The sequence below is a fragment of the Cololabis saira genome, chromosome 1, assembly GCF_033807715.1.
Source record: "Cololabis saira isolate AMF1-May2022 chromosome 1, fColSai1.1, whole genome shotgun sequence".
Taxonomy (NCBI): domain Eukaryota; kingdom Metazoa; phylum Chordata; class Actinopteri; order Beloniformes; family Belonidae; genus Cololabis; species Cololabis saira.
The window spans coordinates 3,397,585-3,417,814 of NC_084587.1; the positions used below are offsets into that span (position 1 = coordinate 3,397,585).

The 20,230-nt window shown below is 45.2% G+C and overlaps 1 protein-coding gene across 2 annotated transcripts in view; it reads right to left on the minus strand.

Moving 5' to 3' along the window:
* Positions 1-561: 561 nt before the first annotated feature.
* LOC133448586 (peroxisomal acyl-coenzyme A oxidase 1-like) overlaps positions 562-20,230 on the minus strand; it is a 36,900-nt gene continuing 17,231 nt past the window's right edge. For both annotated transcript variants that reach the window (XM_061727297.1, XM_061727382.1), the window contains exons 4-14: positions 20,034-20,141; positions 19,134-19,253; positions 18,808-18,923; positions 18,463-18,632; positions 17,687-17,849; positions 16,556-16,746; positions 14,469-14,648; positions 12,113-12,218; positions 4,956-5,099; positions 3,780-3,986; positions 562-2,172 (exon numbers count right to left, since the gene is read on the minus strand). In XM_061727297.1, the coding sequence (XP_061583281.1) occupies positions 2,122-2,172; positions 3,780-3,986; positions 4,956-5,099; positions 12,113-12,218; positions 14,469-14,648; positions 16,556-16,746; positions 17,687-17,849; positions 18,463-18,632; positions 18,808-18,923; positions 19,134-19,253; positions 20,034-20,141 (1,556 nt within the window). In that variant the 3' untranslated portion in view covers positions 562-2,121. The remainder of the gene's footprint in view (positions 2,173-3,779; positions 3,987-4,955; positions 5,100-12,112; positions 12,219-14,468; positions 14,649-16,555; positions 16,747-17,686; positions 17,850-18,462; positions 18,633-18,807; positions 18,924-19,133; positions 19,254-20,033; positions 20,142-20,230) is intronic.

The window sequence follows — 20,230 nt, forward strand, 5'->3', positions numbered from 1 at the left end:
TACATGGAAATAATATTTCTATCTTTCACAAAGAACTAAATAATTAACGGCTTAAGTTGAAACAACGGGGATGAAATTATTGGGAGAGAATAATCTCTGTTAATGAAGTTAAGGGAGGAAACTTCCTCAGGCACGTTTTTCCACCAAAATCCTCCTCACAGCTTTTTTTAGGGAGGCTTTATAATAAAGCTCCTCCTTTTTTAAATTATACTGCTGTTACAGTCATAAACGCTTAAAGTTACTTAGTATTTTGCTGATAATTTCAGTCAGTGTGAGCCTGGGGCGTGTTGAGCTTTTATTCTGAAATCCCTCACAAAAAGAAATAATCGATCCAGAATCTATGGAAGAGTATTAGGGCCATGCAGAAACAATATTTGAGAGGAGGAAGATTTTTAGATTTTAGATTTTTATTGTGCAAGAAAAAAGTCAAATGTCAAGAAAAAAGTCAAAATAATGTTGAAATACAATTTCTAGAAAAAAGTCGAAATTTCGTGTATAAAGTAGAAATTTTGTGAATAAAGAATTGTACTTCAACATTGTACTTCAACATTAATCTCAACATTAATCTCAACATTTCGACTTCTTTCTCAACATTTCGACTTCTTTCGCGACATTTTGACTTTTTTCTCGAAGTGCATAATGAAAAAAAAAATCTTCCTCCTCTAAAATATTATTTTTATTTTTCCCTAATATTCTTCCGTAAGAATCCAACAGGTGGTCCTTGTTGATATGAATCAACCCCAAAGGCAGGAAGGGTTAATACTAAAGCGCAGAAGTCAAAAACCACCAAGTTCACGCTTCTGCAGAAGAAAATCTGCTCCTCCGACACAATTAAAACAAGTAATAACTCTCCCGTGATCCACCACTCAGGGTGCCAAATTAACAAAAGCGTGCACATTTTCTTATAAAGAGACTTTAAAGTCCCAAAGGGCTCAATTTAATCCTCGGCTCAAGGGTCGAGACTTGAGCCGAGGATTAAATGAAGCACATTAAGTGATTCCAGACGATTTCTACCCCATTCAGTCGACGTCTCCTCACCCCAAACCCTGTTCTTCACACTGTGCATGAGACACGATGACAAACACCGTCCCAGCCAATCACAGACGAGGGAGGAGCTAGCTCTGTGTCACCATCCAAATACTGCTTACCCTGCCTTTAAGAGCCGGCGGCGGCTCGACTTCGTGTTTTTGGACCAACAGGATTTCATCCTGAAAAGGGCGCGTCGAAAAAAAAAAACTAATTCAAAGTGCAATTTTACAGTCAAAGTGTTTCTTAAGCATCATCTTCTTCCATTTAGCATTAAAGCAGGGGGTCCCCAGGGCATCCAATCTTCCGTGATGAGCCTGAACGCAGCATCATCATCATCATCATCATCATCATCATGTACAGCAGTCATAAGTGAGTTTTGTGAAACATTTCCAGCTTCAGCGCCGAGTTGTGTCGCCTCAAACACCGTTAAGCTACCATAACCAGCGCCGGCGAGCGTTTAACGGGCGACTTGTCGTCATTAAACCGCTCGGCGGTGCAGAAACGGCTGGAAACCCCCGGTTTAAGGTGCAGTCTGAGGAACAACAGCTGGAGATAAATTAACATCTTTAATGCTTCGAGCAGCTGCAAAAAACGTAAATCTGGTACCATTTTCAAGGTTAAATGATGATTCACTCAAATTCACAACATTTTGCAATTATTAATATTTTTACAAAAAAAAAAGACCTCTATCTTTCTCTGGCTCGTGGATGAAATATCTCAGCTCAACAGAAGACGAACAGAAAACAGTAAAGATCTGTTGAGAGAGCCGACGGCCGAGACTGTGGAGGACGTTTTGATTGTTTTTCAGGATTCTTAAAGCTATTTTGGGGGTTTTAACTTCACGTTCATTACTTTTCGTTGGACCCCTCAACTACAAGCCCCCCTGCTGAGACTCTACAGACGTCCAGGGTTAGTCTGCAGGCCGGAGGACTTTTAAAGGCCTTTTTAAAGGCTGGTTGTGTTCTACTACCACGGAGAGCCGGGGGGCTGATTACGGTGAGTTGTTAATGGGATTAATGTGACTGTAATTACTGCGTAGCTGCTTCCTGCAGAGCTGGGGGTCTCAGCCGGGTCTCTGGTCCCCCGACGGGCTCACAGCTTGGACCGGAGCGGCTTCAGGTACTTGTGGAAGGAATCGTGGACCTGAGGAGGGAACGGAGCAGAGGATTATACACAATCAATTCATGCAACACGACCCGGGTTCGTAAAGCAAGTCACGACTAAATCGGGGTCCCAATTCCATTTAGACTTTTTTCTCAACATTTCGACTTTTTTCTCGAAATTGTACTTCTACATTAATCTCAACATTTCAACTTTTTTCTCGACATTTCGACGTTTTTCTCGAAGTGCACTGTAAATGCATTTATGAAATGTATGTAACGGTGCATATAATTTATTAACATTATTATTATTATTATTTTTTTTTTTTATTGTTTTCTGTATTTATTAGTAATTTGAAGAAAACGTGATTAGATTATTTGGGACTATTTTCCGTGATGTGTTTTCAAGTCTCGCAGGTTTTCAAGTCTCGCGTTGTTTGGGACCTCTTCCGGCTGTTAACTTCCGGTTTCGGCTCCAAACAAATAGGAGGATGGATGGACTTCATGTTACCTTGCGGTCATGATAGTTTAATGCTGGTAACAAAGGCAGCTGATCACCCAAGTTGCAAGGATAAGCTCCACAACCTCACCACGTGCAAAGGACTCTTAATTCCCTCTTGTGCATGCAGCCAACGAGGTATTTGTACATGTCTTTATTTTTTCTGTAATTGTATTGTTAACTTCATGTATATTTGCTATATGTTTGTTTTAGTTTCACGGTGTAATGGAGGAGTAATGAAGATTGCCTTCATTAAATCAGTCAAGAAACCACTTGTGTTTGCCGTGCTTGGAGGGAGTTACATGCACAATGAAAAAAAAAATCTTCCTCCTCTAAAATATTATTTTTATTTTTCTCCTGCCAGGCCCTAATACTCTTCCGTAATTTCGTTTATTTCGAACATTTAAAAAAAAACAAGAAAAAAGACAAGAAAACAAGTGGGCATTCCACCACATAAAGAATAAAAACTAACATCAAAACACATATTTCAAGTTACGTGTTCAAAAAGGAGTGGGAGGAATTATAAACGTATTTAATCCCACTCCCTTTCCACAACTAAACATAAATTATATGTCTGTATTTATTTTTTATACCATACACTAATTTGTATAAATATATATCATTTTTACAAAAATAACCTGTTTAATACAAGATGTAAGCTCTATCATAAATATAATATAACTATGATATTTGTATTTGACCCGGTCTTTTTGACCGTATAGAAACGTAATTCTCGTCAGTTGTGTGAAATAAGACCTGGAAACAGACATTGTGACGTAGAATTGTCAAATTGGTTTAATTCACCGTACGAATTGTTACAGATTACTTTTGTAATCCTGTATTTGACCCGGTCTTTGTACGTTTTGACCGTATAGAAACGTAATTCTTGCCATTTTAAGAATGAGATGAACCTGCTGGATCTACTGCCCTTACTGTTTAACAACTTGTGCTTTCTATTATTTTACCTCTTTTCTTATCATTGTATTTGTTATTTACTGTTTAATTGTGCCTTGCCGCTTTTAATGTTGATGTAAAGCAGCCTCGCCTTGCCTTGCCAAACGCCCTGATTCTAAATTTCTGCCGACTCCAGAATGTTCGTCCCTATCTGAGCCTGCAGCGCGTCTGTCATCGTCGTTGACGACGGGACTCACCTCGGTGGCGTTGAGGGGCGAGCGGCGGGCCCACTGGAACATGTGTTCGTACACGTTCCCGTCGTAGCGGCCCAGCACCGAGTTCAGCTTCTTGTCGTGGATGTCGAAGGCGTCGACCAGAGACACGGCGTTGAGTCTCAGCTGAGACAGAAGCTCCTTGATCCGGACGGAGATCTGCAGAACCTGGGGCACGCTCAGCAGCCCGGCCTGGGGGGGATGAAACACAGTTAACATAGTCCGGCCTGGGGGAAATATGAGAGGGAACAAGTTAAACTTTTACAGAAGAGTATTAGGGCCAGGCAGGAGAAAAATAAAAATCATATTTTAGAGGAAAAATGTTGAGAAAAAAGTCGAAAAGTCGAGAATAATGTTGAAGTACAATTTCAAGAAAAAAGTCGAAATGTCGAGAAAAAAGTCAAAATGTTGAAAAAACAAGTCGAAATGTTGAGAAAAAAGTCGAAATGTCAAGAAAAAAGTCGAAATGTGAATGAGAATACGGGACTGTCTCATAAAATTAGAATATTGTGATAAAGTTCTTTATTTTCTGTAATGCAATTAAAAAAAACTAAAATGTCATACATTCTGGATTCATTACAAATCAACTGAAATATTGCAAGGCTTTTATTATTTTAATATTGCTGATTATGGTTTACAGTTTAAGATTAAGATTCCCAGAATATTCTAATTTTTTGAGATAGGATATTTGAGTTTTCTTAAGCTGTAAGCTATGATCAGCAATATTAAAATAATAAAAGGCTTGCAATATTTCAGTTGATTTGTAATGAATCCAGAATGTATGATGTTTTTGTTTCTAATTTTCTGAGACAGTCTTGTAATGTTGAAGTACAATTTCAAGAATAAAGTTGAAATGTTGAAAAAGTTAAACTTTTGTGAATAAAGTTGAAATGTTTCGACATTAATTAATCTTGACATTTCAACTTTTCTCAAAATTTCGACTTTTTTCTCGAAGTGCACAATAAAAAAAATCTTCCCCTCTCAAATATTTTTTCTCCTGCATGGCTCTAATACTCTTCTGCAAGAAGTAATTAAGAAGAAAATTAAAAATTAAATATTAATGTTAATTAAATATGAATTAAATATTAAATAATTAAGTAAAACTAAACAGGCCGCCGGCTCTGCAGCAGCTGGGTTAGGGTTAGGGTTAGGTGGTGTTACCAGCAGGAAGTCCCCGGAGTTCCTGGTGATGCCGTTCAGGGCGTAGAGCAGCGCCAGCGTGGACAGCACCGAGTGCACGGCCGGGTCTCGGACCTCCGCCAGCTTCTCCGTGAAGATCTTCACCACCACGTAGTGACAGTGAGCCTGGGGGGGGATGGAGGACAATCATGGGTAAATGGTTCGTGATGCGTTGGAGTGTGAGAGGTCCAGCTACGTCTTAAAGGAGCATGAGGCAGGATTGAGGCAGGATTTATGAAAAGAATTCGTATACGTTTTAAGTTTTCTAGTAATAATGTCAGATGAAGCGTTCCAAACCAAAAAGAATGTTTCCTCTAGTGTATCTCTCCGTTGCCTTGAACAGGCTGTGTGCTGCAAAATGTGCTGCAATTCCGGGCCGGAATTTCCCGCGCTGTCCTGCGGATGTGACGTCAAATGACGCTGCATGCACGTTCTCTGCGGCGCACGAGTAAACATTGGGAGCACATTATCCACCCCCTTTCGTGTGGGTAATGGCGTCCGTCAGGGGGGGATTTTAAGCCCCGCCCTCTTTAACTTATATATGGATGGTCTATCCAAGCAGCTGGGAGAATGTAAGACAGGCTGTATGATGGGTGATACTTTAATTAATCACTTCATGTATGCAGATGACCTTAGCATCATTTCCCCCTGTAGCAGTGGATTCCAACAGCTTTTAAATATATGTTCGAACTATGGCTTAGATTTTAACATCAAGTATAATGCTAAGAAGAGCATGGTCTTAATCTGCAGAGCTAAGGAAGATGGGGAGCTCAGATTCCCAAACTTTCGCCTGTCTGGGCAAACAGTATGTGTGGCTAAAAGTACAAAATATCTTGGTCACATCATTACAGATACCCTTGAGGATGATGAAGATATGTTAAGACAGAGGAGAATGCTTTATATACAAGCAAATATGTTGGTTAGAAAATTTCATCATTGTACTACTGAGGTAAAAGTAAACCTGTTTAGAACATACTGCACCCCCCTATATACAGCCCCATTGTGGGTGAACTATAAAAGGGGGAGCCTACAAAAACTACAAGTAGCCTACAACGATTGTCTAAGAATCCTGTTACATAAACCTAGGAGCACCAGAGCTTGTGAGCTCCTCTGCTCCTTGGGTCTCACCACCTTTAAGGCTCTCTTAAGGAACCTGACATATAAGTTCATGTGCCGACTGGACTCGTCATTGAATGGTCTAATTAGGCTGATGACGGACCCCAGCCGTAGCTCTGTCAGGTACACGTCCACCATTAGAGGACGGTGGAATGAGTGTCTCTCTTGAACTGTAAATTGTATTTTATATTTGTCTCTCTATATATGCATTTGTATTTTATTCTTTTATTTTTTTTTATTTTTTTTTTTTTTATTCTCTTATGTGTTGTATTGTTCCTACCATGTGGGCCATGAGCCTGTAATAAAGTCTATATATTGGATACGCGTTTGAGTCATGGAGGCAGCTTCAACTTGAATTGGGACTGAAAACAGATGCTGACATGGCACATTTCCTACTGACCAGGTAAGATAACATTGTAAGTCTGATTTAGAGCTTGATTTTAACGGCGCTCCCGTGCCGGCTTCGCTGTTGCTGCAGGAACCCGACGGTCGTCGTGGCGTTAATGAGTCTCATTTCTAATTCTTGCCTCAAGCTCCTTTAAAGGTCTTTCAACCAAACATCACCGGTGGGGTAGAAATCCTGAGCGGATTGAAATGCAACTTAAAACTACCGTAAGACACAGAATAAAGGCGTTTATCTGGTTAAACCGATCAAATCAACAGGTATTGACTTGGGACCCGCCTTTATTAAGGACATGCATTTATTTGGGACCCGCGTTTTTTTGGGACGTGACTTTTTTAGGGACCCACCTTTATTTGGGACCAACGTTGATTTAGGCCCTGTCCCAATTCCCCCCTACCCCTACTTTTCAGCACTACCCCTAAATTTTGCATGTTCCCGTGAGGGTAGTGGTGTCCCAATTCTTCTTTCTACCTAGGGGTAGTGAAGAAAACTAGTGTAGTGGTTATGAATCTGTCCCTACGGAGCAAGGGTTTTCGGATGCTCCCTAGTTGACCGAGGGCCAGAAAAATCTCCCAGAATGCTTTTCGTCGTCATTTGCGGACTGAATAAAAAAAAAACAAAAAAAAAACATGGAAGACATTTCTTATTTTTTAAGTGAATAAAATCAATATTTTGAGTTAGTTTCTGCATAAAAACGCGTTTTCATTACATTTCTAGCGAGAAATATATATATATACAGTGAATGTATATAAATCACTCATTTGCCCGTTGTTGGGAAGTCTTTTTCAAACCTCGCCAGAATAAAGGCTGATTTATTATTCTGCGTTACACCAACGCAGAGCCTACGGCGTAGGTTACGCGGCGACGCACACCGTACTCCGTACCCTACGTCGTAGGCTCTGCGTCGATTTAACGCAGAACCATAAATCAGCTCCTGAACCGTCATGCCGTTCTCATCCCGAAATTTTCTGAGCTAATTTCTTAACAGGCGTAGCTACAACTGTTAGATTTAATCTATTAAACCAACATTTATTTTCCTAAATGATTTATTTCAGCCAGCGGTAATTCTCCACAGAGCTGCAGGTTACTCCCCGGGACGACGGCACAGGTTGACCTGACGATCACGTCTGTACTCCGGCTGCTGCTGCTCCGGGCCGGCGGCTCTTCTCGTCGCCGAAAACATCAGATCAAATTTCTTAACAGGCGTTATTTGGATAAACTGAGGCCAGGTTGGGGATCTTAACGGTTACTTTTACGCCTGAAAAAATATTAAAACTTAATAAAGTGGAATATTAACAGCGCTACAGCCTTTATAAGGGACCCGTGTTTATTAGGGCTCCAACTCTTTTTAGGGACCCGCCTTTATTTGGGACCCGTGTTTATTAGGGCTCCAACTTTTTTTTAGGGACCTTCCTTTATTAGGGGCCGCGTTGATAAGGGACCTGTGTTGATTTAGGACACGCCTTTATTAGGGACGGGCCTTTATTAGGAACCCCCACGAAGGCCGAGCTCAAACGCTGTGACAACACGACCACAGAGGTCATTCCTGGAGGTCTGATACATCTTACCCTGTTACTCGTATCCTCTTCTACGACCTGCTGGTGTCTGGCACGATTGTGAAGAATCCGAGCTACGACTTTAGCCTCTAGCTTCTTTCTCCCTCCACCATGGAACCTCTCGCCCTTGCTGTTTCCGTAGCCAACTCTATTTTCCCACTCTCTTACTCGTTTGCTGTCCCCACCAAACTCTCCAACCGCTGCTTCTCCACTATTCTGCACATCCAACTACATTTAAAGGGGACCTATTATGAAAAACACGTTTTTTCTTGTTTTGACATATATAAAGTGGTCTCCCCTCACCCTGCCAGCACAGGGGAGACAAAATACCATGAAATTCTGCAAGGTCTCTGACCCCCGCCGGACAGAGTCCCCCAGTGTCACGTGACCTTTTTTTGAGCCATTCTGAATCTGCGCCTATGGTGACGTCACCATAGGCGCTCATCTCCATAGGTTCAGCCTCCGCTGCTGAAACCACGCCCACAACCAGCTCTCTGGCTCAGGCTGGAGCGCTGCTTCCTTGAGCCAGTCGGACGGTGCCGCGGATCCGGGTTAAATCATCCAGGTTCCCGGGTGGTTTGGGAGCTGGGTCCTCGGGGGTCTATCCCAGGCTGGACCAGCTCCACCCTCAAAGATTTTCAGCCAAATCTGTCGGTTTGATCCCCGGTAACGGGAGATGCGCCGCGGATGCGCCCCGGAGCCGATCTGTGCGCCGGCCGTGGGGTTGCGGCGCCCGTCACGCAGCATCCGCCGGGCAGATCCGGCTGAAATTCCTCTGGTCGGTCCCCGGGAGTCCCTGCTACCAGTCCAGGCCGGTTCCTGCGGTCCCGGCCGGTCGGAACCGGTCAGATTCCCCCGTTAAAGCCGCGGTGATGCGCGCTGCTCCCGGGCGCCCGGCGTGGCTCCGGGGCCAGCGTTCAGACTCCGCCGGGTAGATCCGGCTTAAATAGTGCATAAATGTTATTTATATACAACTCATATTTTATTTTTTTAACAATAAAGTTTCCATTTGTGAAAATTCAGTGTTGTGATAATTTACAGGCTCGGGCTGCTCTGGCGGAGCGAGGTTTATTCTCCTGCTACACGTCATTCAGGGAGCCAATCAGCACAGAGCCTCATTATCATACCCCCCCCTTCCCTAAAAATGAGGCGCAGAAAAAGAGGTTAGAAGCGGTAAAACTAGTGACAGGGCCCACAGGCTGGATTTATGATTTATGTAGAAAAAACAAGCTTTAGATTGTTTTTAAGACATTCAAGGCCTGTTTAAAATATACCGTACATTAAATGCCATAATAGGTCACCTTTAACTGAAACTGATGATCATATTTCCTGTGAGAAGCCGTGTTGCTGTCCGTGGTGCTGAATCTCTCTGATACACGAGTCGCTTAACTTCATAACATCAGTGACGTCCTCTAAAACTAAATAAAGTGTCAACTTTTCAACTCGTTTAAGGTTATTTGTTTGTGTTTAGGTAGATTATATTTGCATACGGTAGAATATTCTTCTGGCCACGAGAAGAAACATGTTTGACCCGGCCTTTATTTGAGATATTTTGCTACACCTGGCGGATAATTGGGACTTGGCCATTATTTGTTTATTTATTTAGCACATATTAAAAAGTCAGTAATACAATTACCCTTAAAAAAATACAACAATAGACAGCATTTATGCAAGGAGGTCCAAAAAACCCTCGAGGGGCTTGACAAGAGGATTTTAATGAGCATAAAAATGGACATTATCATGGACATAAATGCATATTATACGCCACACACGCCATGAACACATACACCCCCACACACAGCACGAGAAAACTAAAGAAAAGAGAAAAGTACATACCCAGAAAAATAGAAAAGACAAAGGAAAGAAAGAAAAATCTACAATACTGTATAAAAATGAGGAAAAAAGACAAATGTGAGTAAGTAGAAGTTTACATATTATTATTAAGCTACCCTTTTAAGGTACGTATTAATTAATCTAACTTCATCTAGCACAAATAAAACCTATGACTGAGCCGCGGGTCATTTACTCATCAGCACGACGGAGCGCGTACAGGAGCGTTAACAGGAGGAACGGGGACTTACGTCGCGTTAGCAGGAGGAACGGGGACTTACGTCGCGTTAACAGGAGGAACGGGGACTTACGTCGCGTTAACAGGAGGAACGGGGACTTACGTCGCGTTAACAGGAGGAACGGGGACTTACGTCGCGTTAACAGGAGGAACGGGGACTTACGTCGCGTTAACGGGAGGAACGGGGACTTACGTCGCGTTAACAGGAGGAACGGGGAATAACGTCGCGTCAACAGGAGGAACGGGGACTTACGTCGCGTTAACAGGAGGAACGGGGAATAACGTCGCGTCAACAGGAGGAACGGGGACTTACGTCGCGTTAACAGGAGGAACGGGGACTCACGTCGCGTTAACAGGAGGAACGGGGACTTACGTCGCGTTAACAGGAGGAACGGGGACTTACGTCGCGTTAACGGGAGGAACGGGGACTTACGTCGCGTTAACAGGAGGAACGGGGACTTACGTCACGTTAACAGGAGGAACGGGGACTTACGTCGCGTCAACAGGAGGAACGGGGACTTACGTCGCGTTAACAGGAGGAACGGGGACTTACGTCGCGTTAACAGGAGGAACGGGGACTTACGTCGCGTTAACAGGAGGAACGGGGACTTACGTCGCGTTAACAGGAGGAAAGGGGACTTACGTCGCGTTAACAGGAGGAACGGGGACTTACGTCGCGTTAACAGGAGGAACGGGGACTTACACCGCGTTAACAGGAGGAAAGGGGACTTACGTCGCGTTAACAGGAGGAACGGGGACTTACGTCGCGTTAACAGGAGGAACGGGGACTTACGTCGCGTTAACGGGAGGAACGGGGACTTACGTCGCGTTAACAGGAGGAACGGGGACTTACGTCGCGTTAACAGGAGGAACGGGGACTTACGTCGCGTTAACGGGAGGAACGGGGACTTACGTCGCGTTAACAGGAGGAACGGGGACTTACGTCGCGTTAACGGGAGGAACGGGGACTTACGTCGCGTTAACGGGAGGAACGGGGACTTACGTCGCGTTAACAGGAGGAACGGGGACTTACGTCGCGTTAACGGGAGGAACGGGGACTTACGTCGCGTTAACAGGAGGAACGGGGACTTACGTCGCGTTAACAGAAGGAACGGGGACTTACGTCGCGTTAACGGGAGGAACGGGGACTTACGTCGCGTTAACGGGAGGAACGGGGACTTACGTCGCGTTAACAGGAGGAACGGGGACTTACGTCGCGTTAACAGGAGGAACGGGGACTTACGTCGCGTTAACAGGAGGAACGGGGACTTACGTCGCGTTAACAGGAGGAACGGGGACTTACGTCGCGTTAACAGGAGGAACGGGGACTTACGTCGCGTTAACAGAAGGAACGGGGACTTACGTCGCGTTAACGGGAGGAACGGGGACTTACGTCGCGTTAACGGGAGGAACGGGGACTTACGTCGCGTTAACAGGAGGAACGGGGACTTACGTCGCGTTAACAGGAGGAACGGGGACTTACGTCGCGTTAACAGGAGGAACGGGGACTTACGTCGCGTTAACAGGAGGAACGGGGACTTACGTCGCGTTAACAGGAGGAACGGGGACTTACGTCGCGTTAACGGGAGGAACGGGGACTTACGTCGCGTTAACGGGAGGAACGGGGACTTACGTCGCGTTAACGGGAGGAACGGGGACTTACGTCGCGTTAACGGGAGGAACGGGGACTTACGTCGCGTTAACAGGAGGAACGGGGACTTACGTGGCGTTAACAGGAGGAACGGGGACTTACGTGGCGTTAACAGGAGGAACGGGGACTTACGTGGCGTTAACAGGAGGAACGGGGACTTACGTCGCGTTAACAGGAAGAACGGGGACTTACGTCGCGTTAACAGGAAGAACGGGGACTTACGTCGCGTTAGCAGGAGGAACGGGGACTTACGTCGCGTTAACAGGAGGAGGAACGGTGACTTACGTCGCGTTAACAGGAGGAACGGGGACTTACGTCGCGTTAACAGGAGGAACGGGGACTTACGTCGGAGGCTCGGACCAGGTCGATGGCGCTGTTGTTCCAGGCTTCCTCCTGGCTGGCCCGGCGCTGCAGCTCCTGCTGGATGTTCTTAGCCGCCATCTCCACCAGGCTGGAACCAGAACACAGATCAGAGACACGCTGAGCCCCCCGAACCCCCCGAGCCAGGGGCGGAGCTAGAGGGGGGGCTTGGGGGGCTCTGGACCCCCTGAAATCTGATTGGTCCCCCCCAGATGATTGACATATCAGGGCACCGCGCACGTCTGGTCAAAAGGAGCCACTTATGTTTTGAAATCAGTGACTCCTGACTGTTACGTCCCTCCTGGCCAGTAGTTGGAGCTATGTAGCACAAACAGTTGTAATCCACCTTATTAGGCGAAGAAGAAGAACCACCACAGAAGAAGAGGAAGATTTGAATTAATGTCAGACTTTATCTTGTGCCTGGAGCCAAATTTGAACTTAAAATCGGCTAAGAGATCGACTAAATAAAAGAGGAAGAGGAGGATCATGGTCCTTGATGGACAGTGAAGTCCTCAGTCACTTTTTAAAATCACTTTTGTGTTCAGATAGTAGGGCTGTTCGATTAATCGATTTTAAATCGTAATCGCGATTATGTAATTAGAACGATGTTAAAACGTGAAAATCGTAAAATCTTTTTCATTTTTTCACTTTTTAGGAGGGGGCGTTGTAACCATGGTGATATACTAACATGCCACCGGGCATCCCTCAAGCCAGATGCGAGACCGGCTCGTGTTCCTTGCAAAAAACTTGCAAATGTGAATAGCAAATGTAATGACTGACATTACACACCTCTACCTCCTTCATGGGTTGCATTATTATTTAGCATGCAAAGACCCAGTTTAGTTTAATTAGAAAATGTATTGTTTTATTTAATTGGAAATATAACTTACTGTATGTTTGCAAGTGCTGATTTTTTTTTTTCAGAGATAAAACTTTATATTTTATTATATTTTTTAAAACTTTTTTTCAACTTATTTTACAGAGTTTTGCACTTTATTCATTCATTTTTGGTTTAATAAGAACAAAGTTTGCACTTAAAGCCCAAGGGGGCTAATGTTCAATAAAAAAACAGCATATTTGAAATCATTTCTTTGCCTTTTGTCAATTCACAAAATAATCGTAATCGTAATCGAAAATCGGATTTTGAGAGAAAAAAATCGAGATTTTATTTTTGGGCAAAATCGAACAGCCCTATCAGATAGATTGTTTTGCTACAAGCCACGGTATCAAGCTAACGTTAACGTTGCATCTCATGGCGTCTACAGAATCACCACTGTCAGTTTCCAACGGCCGCTCCACATTAACGTCTACATTTAAGCCGCTTATATTTACGTGTTTCTGTCTGTGAGTGAGTAACTTTGAGGGAGTAACTGTGTGTGTGAGTAACTGTGCGTGTGAGTGAGTGAGTGAGTAACTGAAAAGTGTAGGTGTGTGTGTGTAATGTTATGACTGTGGTAATTTTTTGTAGTCTGTCTCCTGTGTTTGTGTGTGTGCCCTGTGATTTACTTGTGTTAATTTAATATGCAGATAGGTGTGGCCACAGCCGTGCGGTCATTGGTGGGAAGGTTCCATGCCCTGGATGGTGATTGGCTGAAACCGACAACCACCTGATATATAAGGAGCCAAGATGGCGGCCACCAGGGGGCTACAAGCGGGCTGCAGACTCTCATCCTCCTCTCCCAACCGGCCACACCTTGTGCTTAGAACTTTGCTATCTATTTATATATTAGTTACTTGTGAGTAGTAAGGGTGGGCTGTCAGTTTTGTTAACCTTGTTTTCTCCTGTTTATTTTAGTTAGGGAGGTAAAAGCCTTGTGTCATTTGTTTTCTTTTGTTTGACAGGTCAGTTACCTGTTCCCAAGACAGGACCCTTTTGTTTGTTGTTTTGACCTTAGTCCACCCTGAAGCCTAGTAGCTCTGTCTCAGTTTAGTTATAGGTTCATTTACTTTTGTTTAAATAAATCACTTCCTTTTTTATTGGAACCACATCTTGTTTGTGGCTACTTGGGACTTGGGGAAGATGGGGCCTTTTCATGTTGTGGCCTAGGCAGCCCTAGACTGGGGGCATAACAGTATTTACCATTTTTGTTAAAAAATTGTTGCAAAGTGGGTTTTTTTTTATTTTTTTTTTACATTTTGTACAGTGTGAATAAACCTAAATTTATATATACACAAATCTTATCTCCTGTGCTTAATATGTACATTTCAACATTTGGAGAAACTAATTAATTGTCATAGTCTGTGGACCCTGAAACAGCCCTGGCCCCCTCTGGCCCCCCCAGGGTTAAAAGTCTAGCTCCCCCCGTCCCCCCCGTCCCCCCCGTCCCCCCCGTCCACTCACGCGGCGGCGCGGAGCCGGTACACGGCCACCAGGCTGCTCAGGTCGTTGACGTCCACCAGGGCCGGCCTGGCCCCGGCCGCCTGCGGCTGCAGCCTCCGGTCCTGCGGCTCGTTCAGGTACGACACGATGCCGCTCAGACGCTGGCCGGCCCGGGCCTGCCGGAAGCTCTTCACCAGGTACCTGCGGGCAGGGGGAGGGGCTTTAGTCTCCATGACAACGTGGAGGGGCTTCAGTCTCCACGACGACCGCCGCTGTTCTGTCAATCCATGCTACCCCTCCAGAACTGCTACTTTGTGGTCGATTTTCAAAGTTTGATCGCCACGCCCATCATTTCTTGCATCCCTTCAGTCCACGCTGAAAAATATTGAGTGCGTTTACATGGGAAGTTTAATTCCTCTTTCCTCTAATTCAGAATTAAAATTAAATCTAAAATGAGTAAAAATTACCATGTAAACACCTAATTCCTAATGAAAATGGCCATTCCGAATTAAACTTAATTCCGAACTAAGTGGCTGGTTTATTCTGATTTTAAATCCGAATAGAATAATTCCACGATCATGTATATGTTCGCCCGTCTGTCTCCATGACGCTTTTATTCCGCGCTGGGCTGGTTTTCCAAACAAAGTTTCCAGATGCAGCAGCAGTAAACGCTGGTCAAGAGCAGAGACCATTTATTTAATAAATATAGAAATAATTAAAAGAACAGATGGAAACAGGAAACATCAAAATTGTGAGCTTTTCAAAGTTGTAGCGGCTAAGTTAGTTTTTCTTCCGGTAGTTTAACTTCCGGTCCCCCCCCTATCCAATCAGAACCTTCAACCCCCAGACCTGGAGAGGAATTGGAGAAAGACCATCAAACGTGTTTTCCATGTAAACCTCAATTCGGAATTACTATTTCCATGTAAACTCGAAGGAAAATTGTTTAATTCGGAATTATTTAATTCGGAATAATTAATTAATTAATTAAGGGTGCTTTCACACCTGTACCGTTTCAAGCAGTTGTACCGGAACAGGGAACGTTTCCCCCTAAAGATCGGAACGTTTTGGTATATGTGAACACAGCAATCGCGCTCTGAAACGGTATAAAACAAGCGATCCGAGATCACCTAGGAGAGGTGGTCTCGGCCCGATTCCAATCGAGACCTGAAACGGTTAATTTTTTTTATTTGGAGTGAGAACATAATCCACACAGCAATCGATAAAACTCCATTCATTGTGTATATGTGACCGCGGCGCAAAGAGAGGAGTCGGTGCAGCCTCCACCACCTTCTCTCCGAGATGTCGTCCCAGCGCGGACCGGTGAAATTAAAAGATTGAAATTAAATTAAAAGCGTTGGTGTAACGCAGAACCATAAATCAGTCTAAAGCCGCGGCTGCGGTCTGCGCTGAAAGGAGCGTGTCGTTTATCCCGGCGTGCGGAAGAGGAAACTCCTTCCGCGTTCATTTTTGACCAATCAGAGAGCAGCTGGTTCGCGCATGGCATTTGTTAACAGCTTTGAACCGCTACAGACATTTGCCTTGTGAACACAAACCCCACGAACGAGAAACGGAACAACTGTATCGATTCAGCCCCTGAATCGGAACAAAACAAACGGGCCACAGGTGTGAAAGCACCCTAAGACAGACGGGTGAGGGAACGAGCAGCGCAGAAAGACCTGAATTATTTAAAGAGGAATGAGTTTATACATGATCACGGAATTACTCTATTCCGATTTAAAGTCGGAATAAACCAGCCACTTACTTCGGAATTAAGTTTAATTCTGAATGGCCATTTTCATTCGGAATGAGGTGTTTACATGGTAATTTTTACTCATTTTAAATTGGATTTAATTTTAACTCTGAATTAAACTTCCCATCTAAACGCACTCAATGACGGCCTGGCAAGAGACAAGGACCAATTGGGGGGAAAAGGAATGGGGCTAGGGAGTAAAGCACAGTAAAATTGTAGCTCTACAAAAGGTAGAAAACCATTAGGGAGCTTTTTTTGATCTATCAGTTTATGCGGCGGTAGCATTTTTGGACAAAGCAGCAGAAATGGACAGAACATCGGAGCGGCCTGTTCCAGGTCCGGGTCAGCCGGCGGTTACCTGGCCGTCTGCAGCATCATGACCGTGTTCTCGCCCTCGTAGGTGCAGGTGGGCGTGAACTCCACATAGATATCTGGCAGCGCGCTGCTGCGCGAGTAGCCGTGGCCGCCGCACGACATGCGGCAAACCTCGATGCCGAAGTTTGCTTCCCAGGTGGTGAAGGCCTTCAGACCGGCCGACAGGGCGTGGAGCTGCAAATAATATAATTTATTACAAATAATAGCAGTGACCAAAACACCTGCAGAAATACTGCAGGAATGACATAGCAGCAGTTAAATGCAGCCTTCTGTAAGCTTTAAATATCCACTGGGCTTACATCAAATACATCAAAACACAACCATAAAAAACACTTTTCTGAACTTATCAATATGACTCTGTCCTTCACAGGATAAGTAAAATGGATCACTGCAAAAACTCACAATCTTAACAAGAATATTTGTCTTATTTCTAGTTAAAATGTCTCATTTTAGTAAAGAAATCTCATTACACTTAAAACAAGACTCATCACTGGAAAAAACAACAATTTTCACCTGTTTCAAGTAGATTTTCACTTGAAATAAGTAGAAAAATCTGTCAGTGGAACAAGATTTTTTTGCTTGTAATGAGAAGATAAATCTTGTCCCACTGGCAGATTTTTCTACTTATTTCAAGTGAAAATTTACTTGAAACAGGGGTTATTTTTAAGTTTTTTTTCTGGTGATGACTAAATGTTGAAATAGCAGTAAAACCACATTCATTGATGAAATGACATAAGGGATGGAAAGGAGGGATGGCAGTTTTACAGGGGGGATGATTTTGACCGTTTTTATTTCAGTGGGGATGCCGTCCCCCCTCATCCCCCCTCAACTCCAGTACCATGTTTGTTTGCAACATTATTTTTATTTTTATCAATGGCGGGTCTCGGCCACCGTAATATTGGACCACATTACACCGGTCATGAAATCACTACACTGGCTTCCAGTGAGTCAAAGGATAGAGTTTAAAATCTCCTTGCTGGTCTACAAAGCACTGAATGGTCTTGGACCAAAATACATGCTGGATCTGTTAGTTCCTATGAAGCTCCCAGACCCCAGGTCTATATGAAGTGGTTAACGGCGCCTGCGGCCCTGCGGGGGCCCGGCGGGCCGGTACCTCGGGCAGCTGGCTGAAGTCTCCCTGGCTGATGTCTCCGGAGATGCGGTGGTACGTCTGGGTCATGTACTGGCCCACGAAGGCGAAGGCGTAGGCGGAGGCCAGCAGGGGGAACAGCTTGTACTGCTGCGTCTGGTAGTCCATGATCTGGGGCTCCGGCTCGCTGCAAAACACGGACAGGGAAATACGCAGATTTTTACATTATTGTATGCTATACTGCCATTTAATGGAGTATTTTGATTTTCTTTGCATCAAAAAAACTCATATGAGCTGATTTTTAATTATCTGCATGTCACAAGTCCAAACTAACTAAATAAATTGCTAAAAAGTGCAAATAACACAATGTCAATTTCCGCAATTTTACTGGATTATTATGGGATTTTTCCCAAACGATTTAATGGATTAAAACTCTGGGACACTAAATGCAGGATATGGAAGTGAAACTCTTCCTGTTTAACCTACAGAAAGAATTATTGCTGTTTTATTTGGTTGTAATTGTACATTTGGAGAATCAATATACAACTGGGAGCGCCGGCGCTCCGGCCGGTCTTAAAGGGTTGAAGCTACTTCCTGTTAAGGCAAAGCTACTTCCTGTTGAGGCAAAGCTACTTCCTGTTAAGGCGAAGCTACTTCCTGTAAAGGCGAAGCTACTTCCTGTAAAGGCGAAGCTACTTCCTGTAAAGGCGAAGTTACTTCCTGTAAAGGCGAAGCTACTTCCTGTAAAGGCGAAGCTACTTCCTGTTAAGGCGAAGCTACTTCCTGTTCAGGCTCCTCACCCCGGCCGGAGCTCGGACTGGTGCCGCACGGCGCTGTAGCGGATGGCGATGGTGCAGGCCTTGGCCAGCGCCCGGTACGACTCCCCCACGATCATGGAGCGGACGAACACCATGGTGCCGTACGTTAGCTTGTCGCTGGGCGGCTTCACGTACACACCGTCCGGCTCCACCTGGTGGACGGGAGGAGGAACAGTCACAGTTGACCCCCGGTGACCCCAGGTGACCCCAGGTGACCCCGGGTCCACAGAGACCCCCAGGAGACCCCAGGAGACCCCAGGAGACTCCCGGTGACCCCGGGTGACCTCCAGGGGACCCCAGATGACCCCCGCGGTAGTCCACACCCACCTTGGCGTACTTCATCAGCATGTTCTCGCGGGGAACCCTCACGTTCTCCAGCTTCAGGAAGCCGTTGTCCACCTCGTTGAAGCCGAACTTGGGCCCGATGTCTCCGACCACGATGCCTGATGGGAAAGGGGGCGGAGCCGGGCCAGAGGGGGATCAGAGCGGGCGTTAGAGAGGGGCGCGGTGTGGCGAAATGTTAAGAAAAAAGTCGAAAAGTCGATAAAAAAGTCAAAATGTCGGGATTAATGTTGTAAAGTAAAATTTCGAGAAAAAAGTTGAAATGTTGAGTAAAAAGTTGAAATGTTGAGTAAAAAGGCGGCTGCGTCTACCTGGCAGCGGCTGGTGCGTCTCCATGTCCCGGATGGGCACGATGAAGGCGTGGAGGCCGTGGCAGCGGCCCAGCGTGTGCAGCTGCGCCAGCACGATGGCGTGGTTGGACGACTTCCCCACTGAAGACAGAGACACCGTTACAGAGACACCGTTACAGAGACGCCGTTACAGAGACGCCGTCTGAGAGGTAAAATATGTTTTGTGTCCTGGAATGTCCTGAATTCAACTTTTCATATTAATTATGTTCATGTATTATGCTTGTTTTTTTGAATTGGGACATTTTCAGGCCAGAGGTGGAATGTTTTGTGTCCTGGAATGCCCTGAATTCCCAAAACACAGTCTGCACCTGCTGTTTATTATAACAAATGTGACGGTGAGAGAGCCGCTTGTTCACACGGGAGAGCTCCCGTGTGAACCAAGACTTAGCGTGAGAGCTTGCGGGCGGGGGTTGAAGGGGCAACCCCCTCCGCGAGATGTCGTATAAAGACGGAGACAGCCGGAAGTTCGGGTCAGAGTCAGCTGCGGGTCTAGTGCACGACGCCCAGCCGGGTTTATGGCTACTCTGCTTGGACTGTCCGGCTCTCCAGTCCTTCTGTGTCGAGGTAAGAGTTATGAAGGCCTAGCCCTGTGTAATTGTCTGTTGCTTTGCCATTTGCGGGGGATAACTTGACACAGAGTTATCCTAGCAAAAGAGCAATTGTGTGTGAGTCTTTCTATATCCACTGCTGGCTAATAAATGTATTCATATATATTATAGCTAAAGCGAGTGTGTGTGTGATTCATTTTTGCGCAGCCGACCACTATCGAGCCTCTGTAAGTGATTTTCTCCCAAAACACCGTCACAGAGACGCCGTCACAGAGACGCCGTTACAGAGCTGCTGCCGCCGTGCGTCACTTACGTCCTCCGGGCCACCACTTGATGGAGCTGACGGTGGGGCTGTTGAGCACGAACTCCTGCGTGGCCGGGTCGTAGGTGGACGTGGTCTCCAGCCCGCGGAGGTGGGTCCCTGCGGTCGCCACGGCAACAACACGCCAGCAGACCGGTGCCGCGGAGGCGCCGCCGGAAACAGTCGAGAGAGACAATTAAAACTGGAAC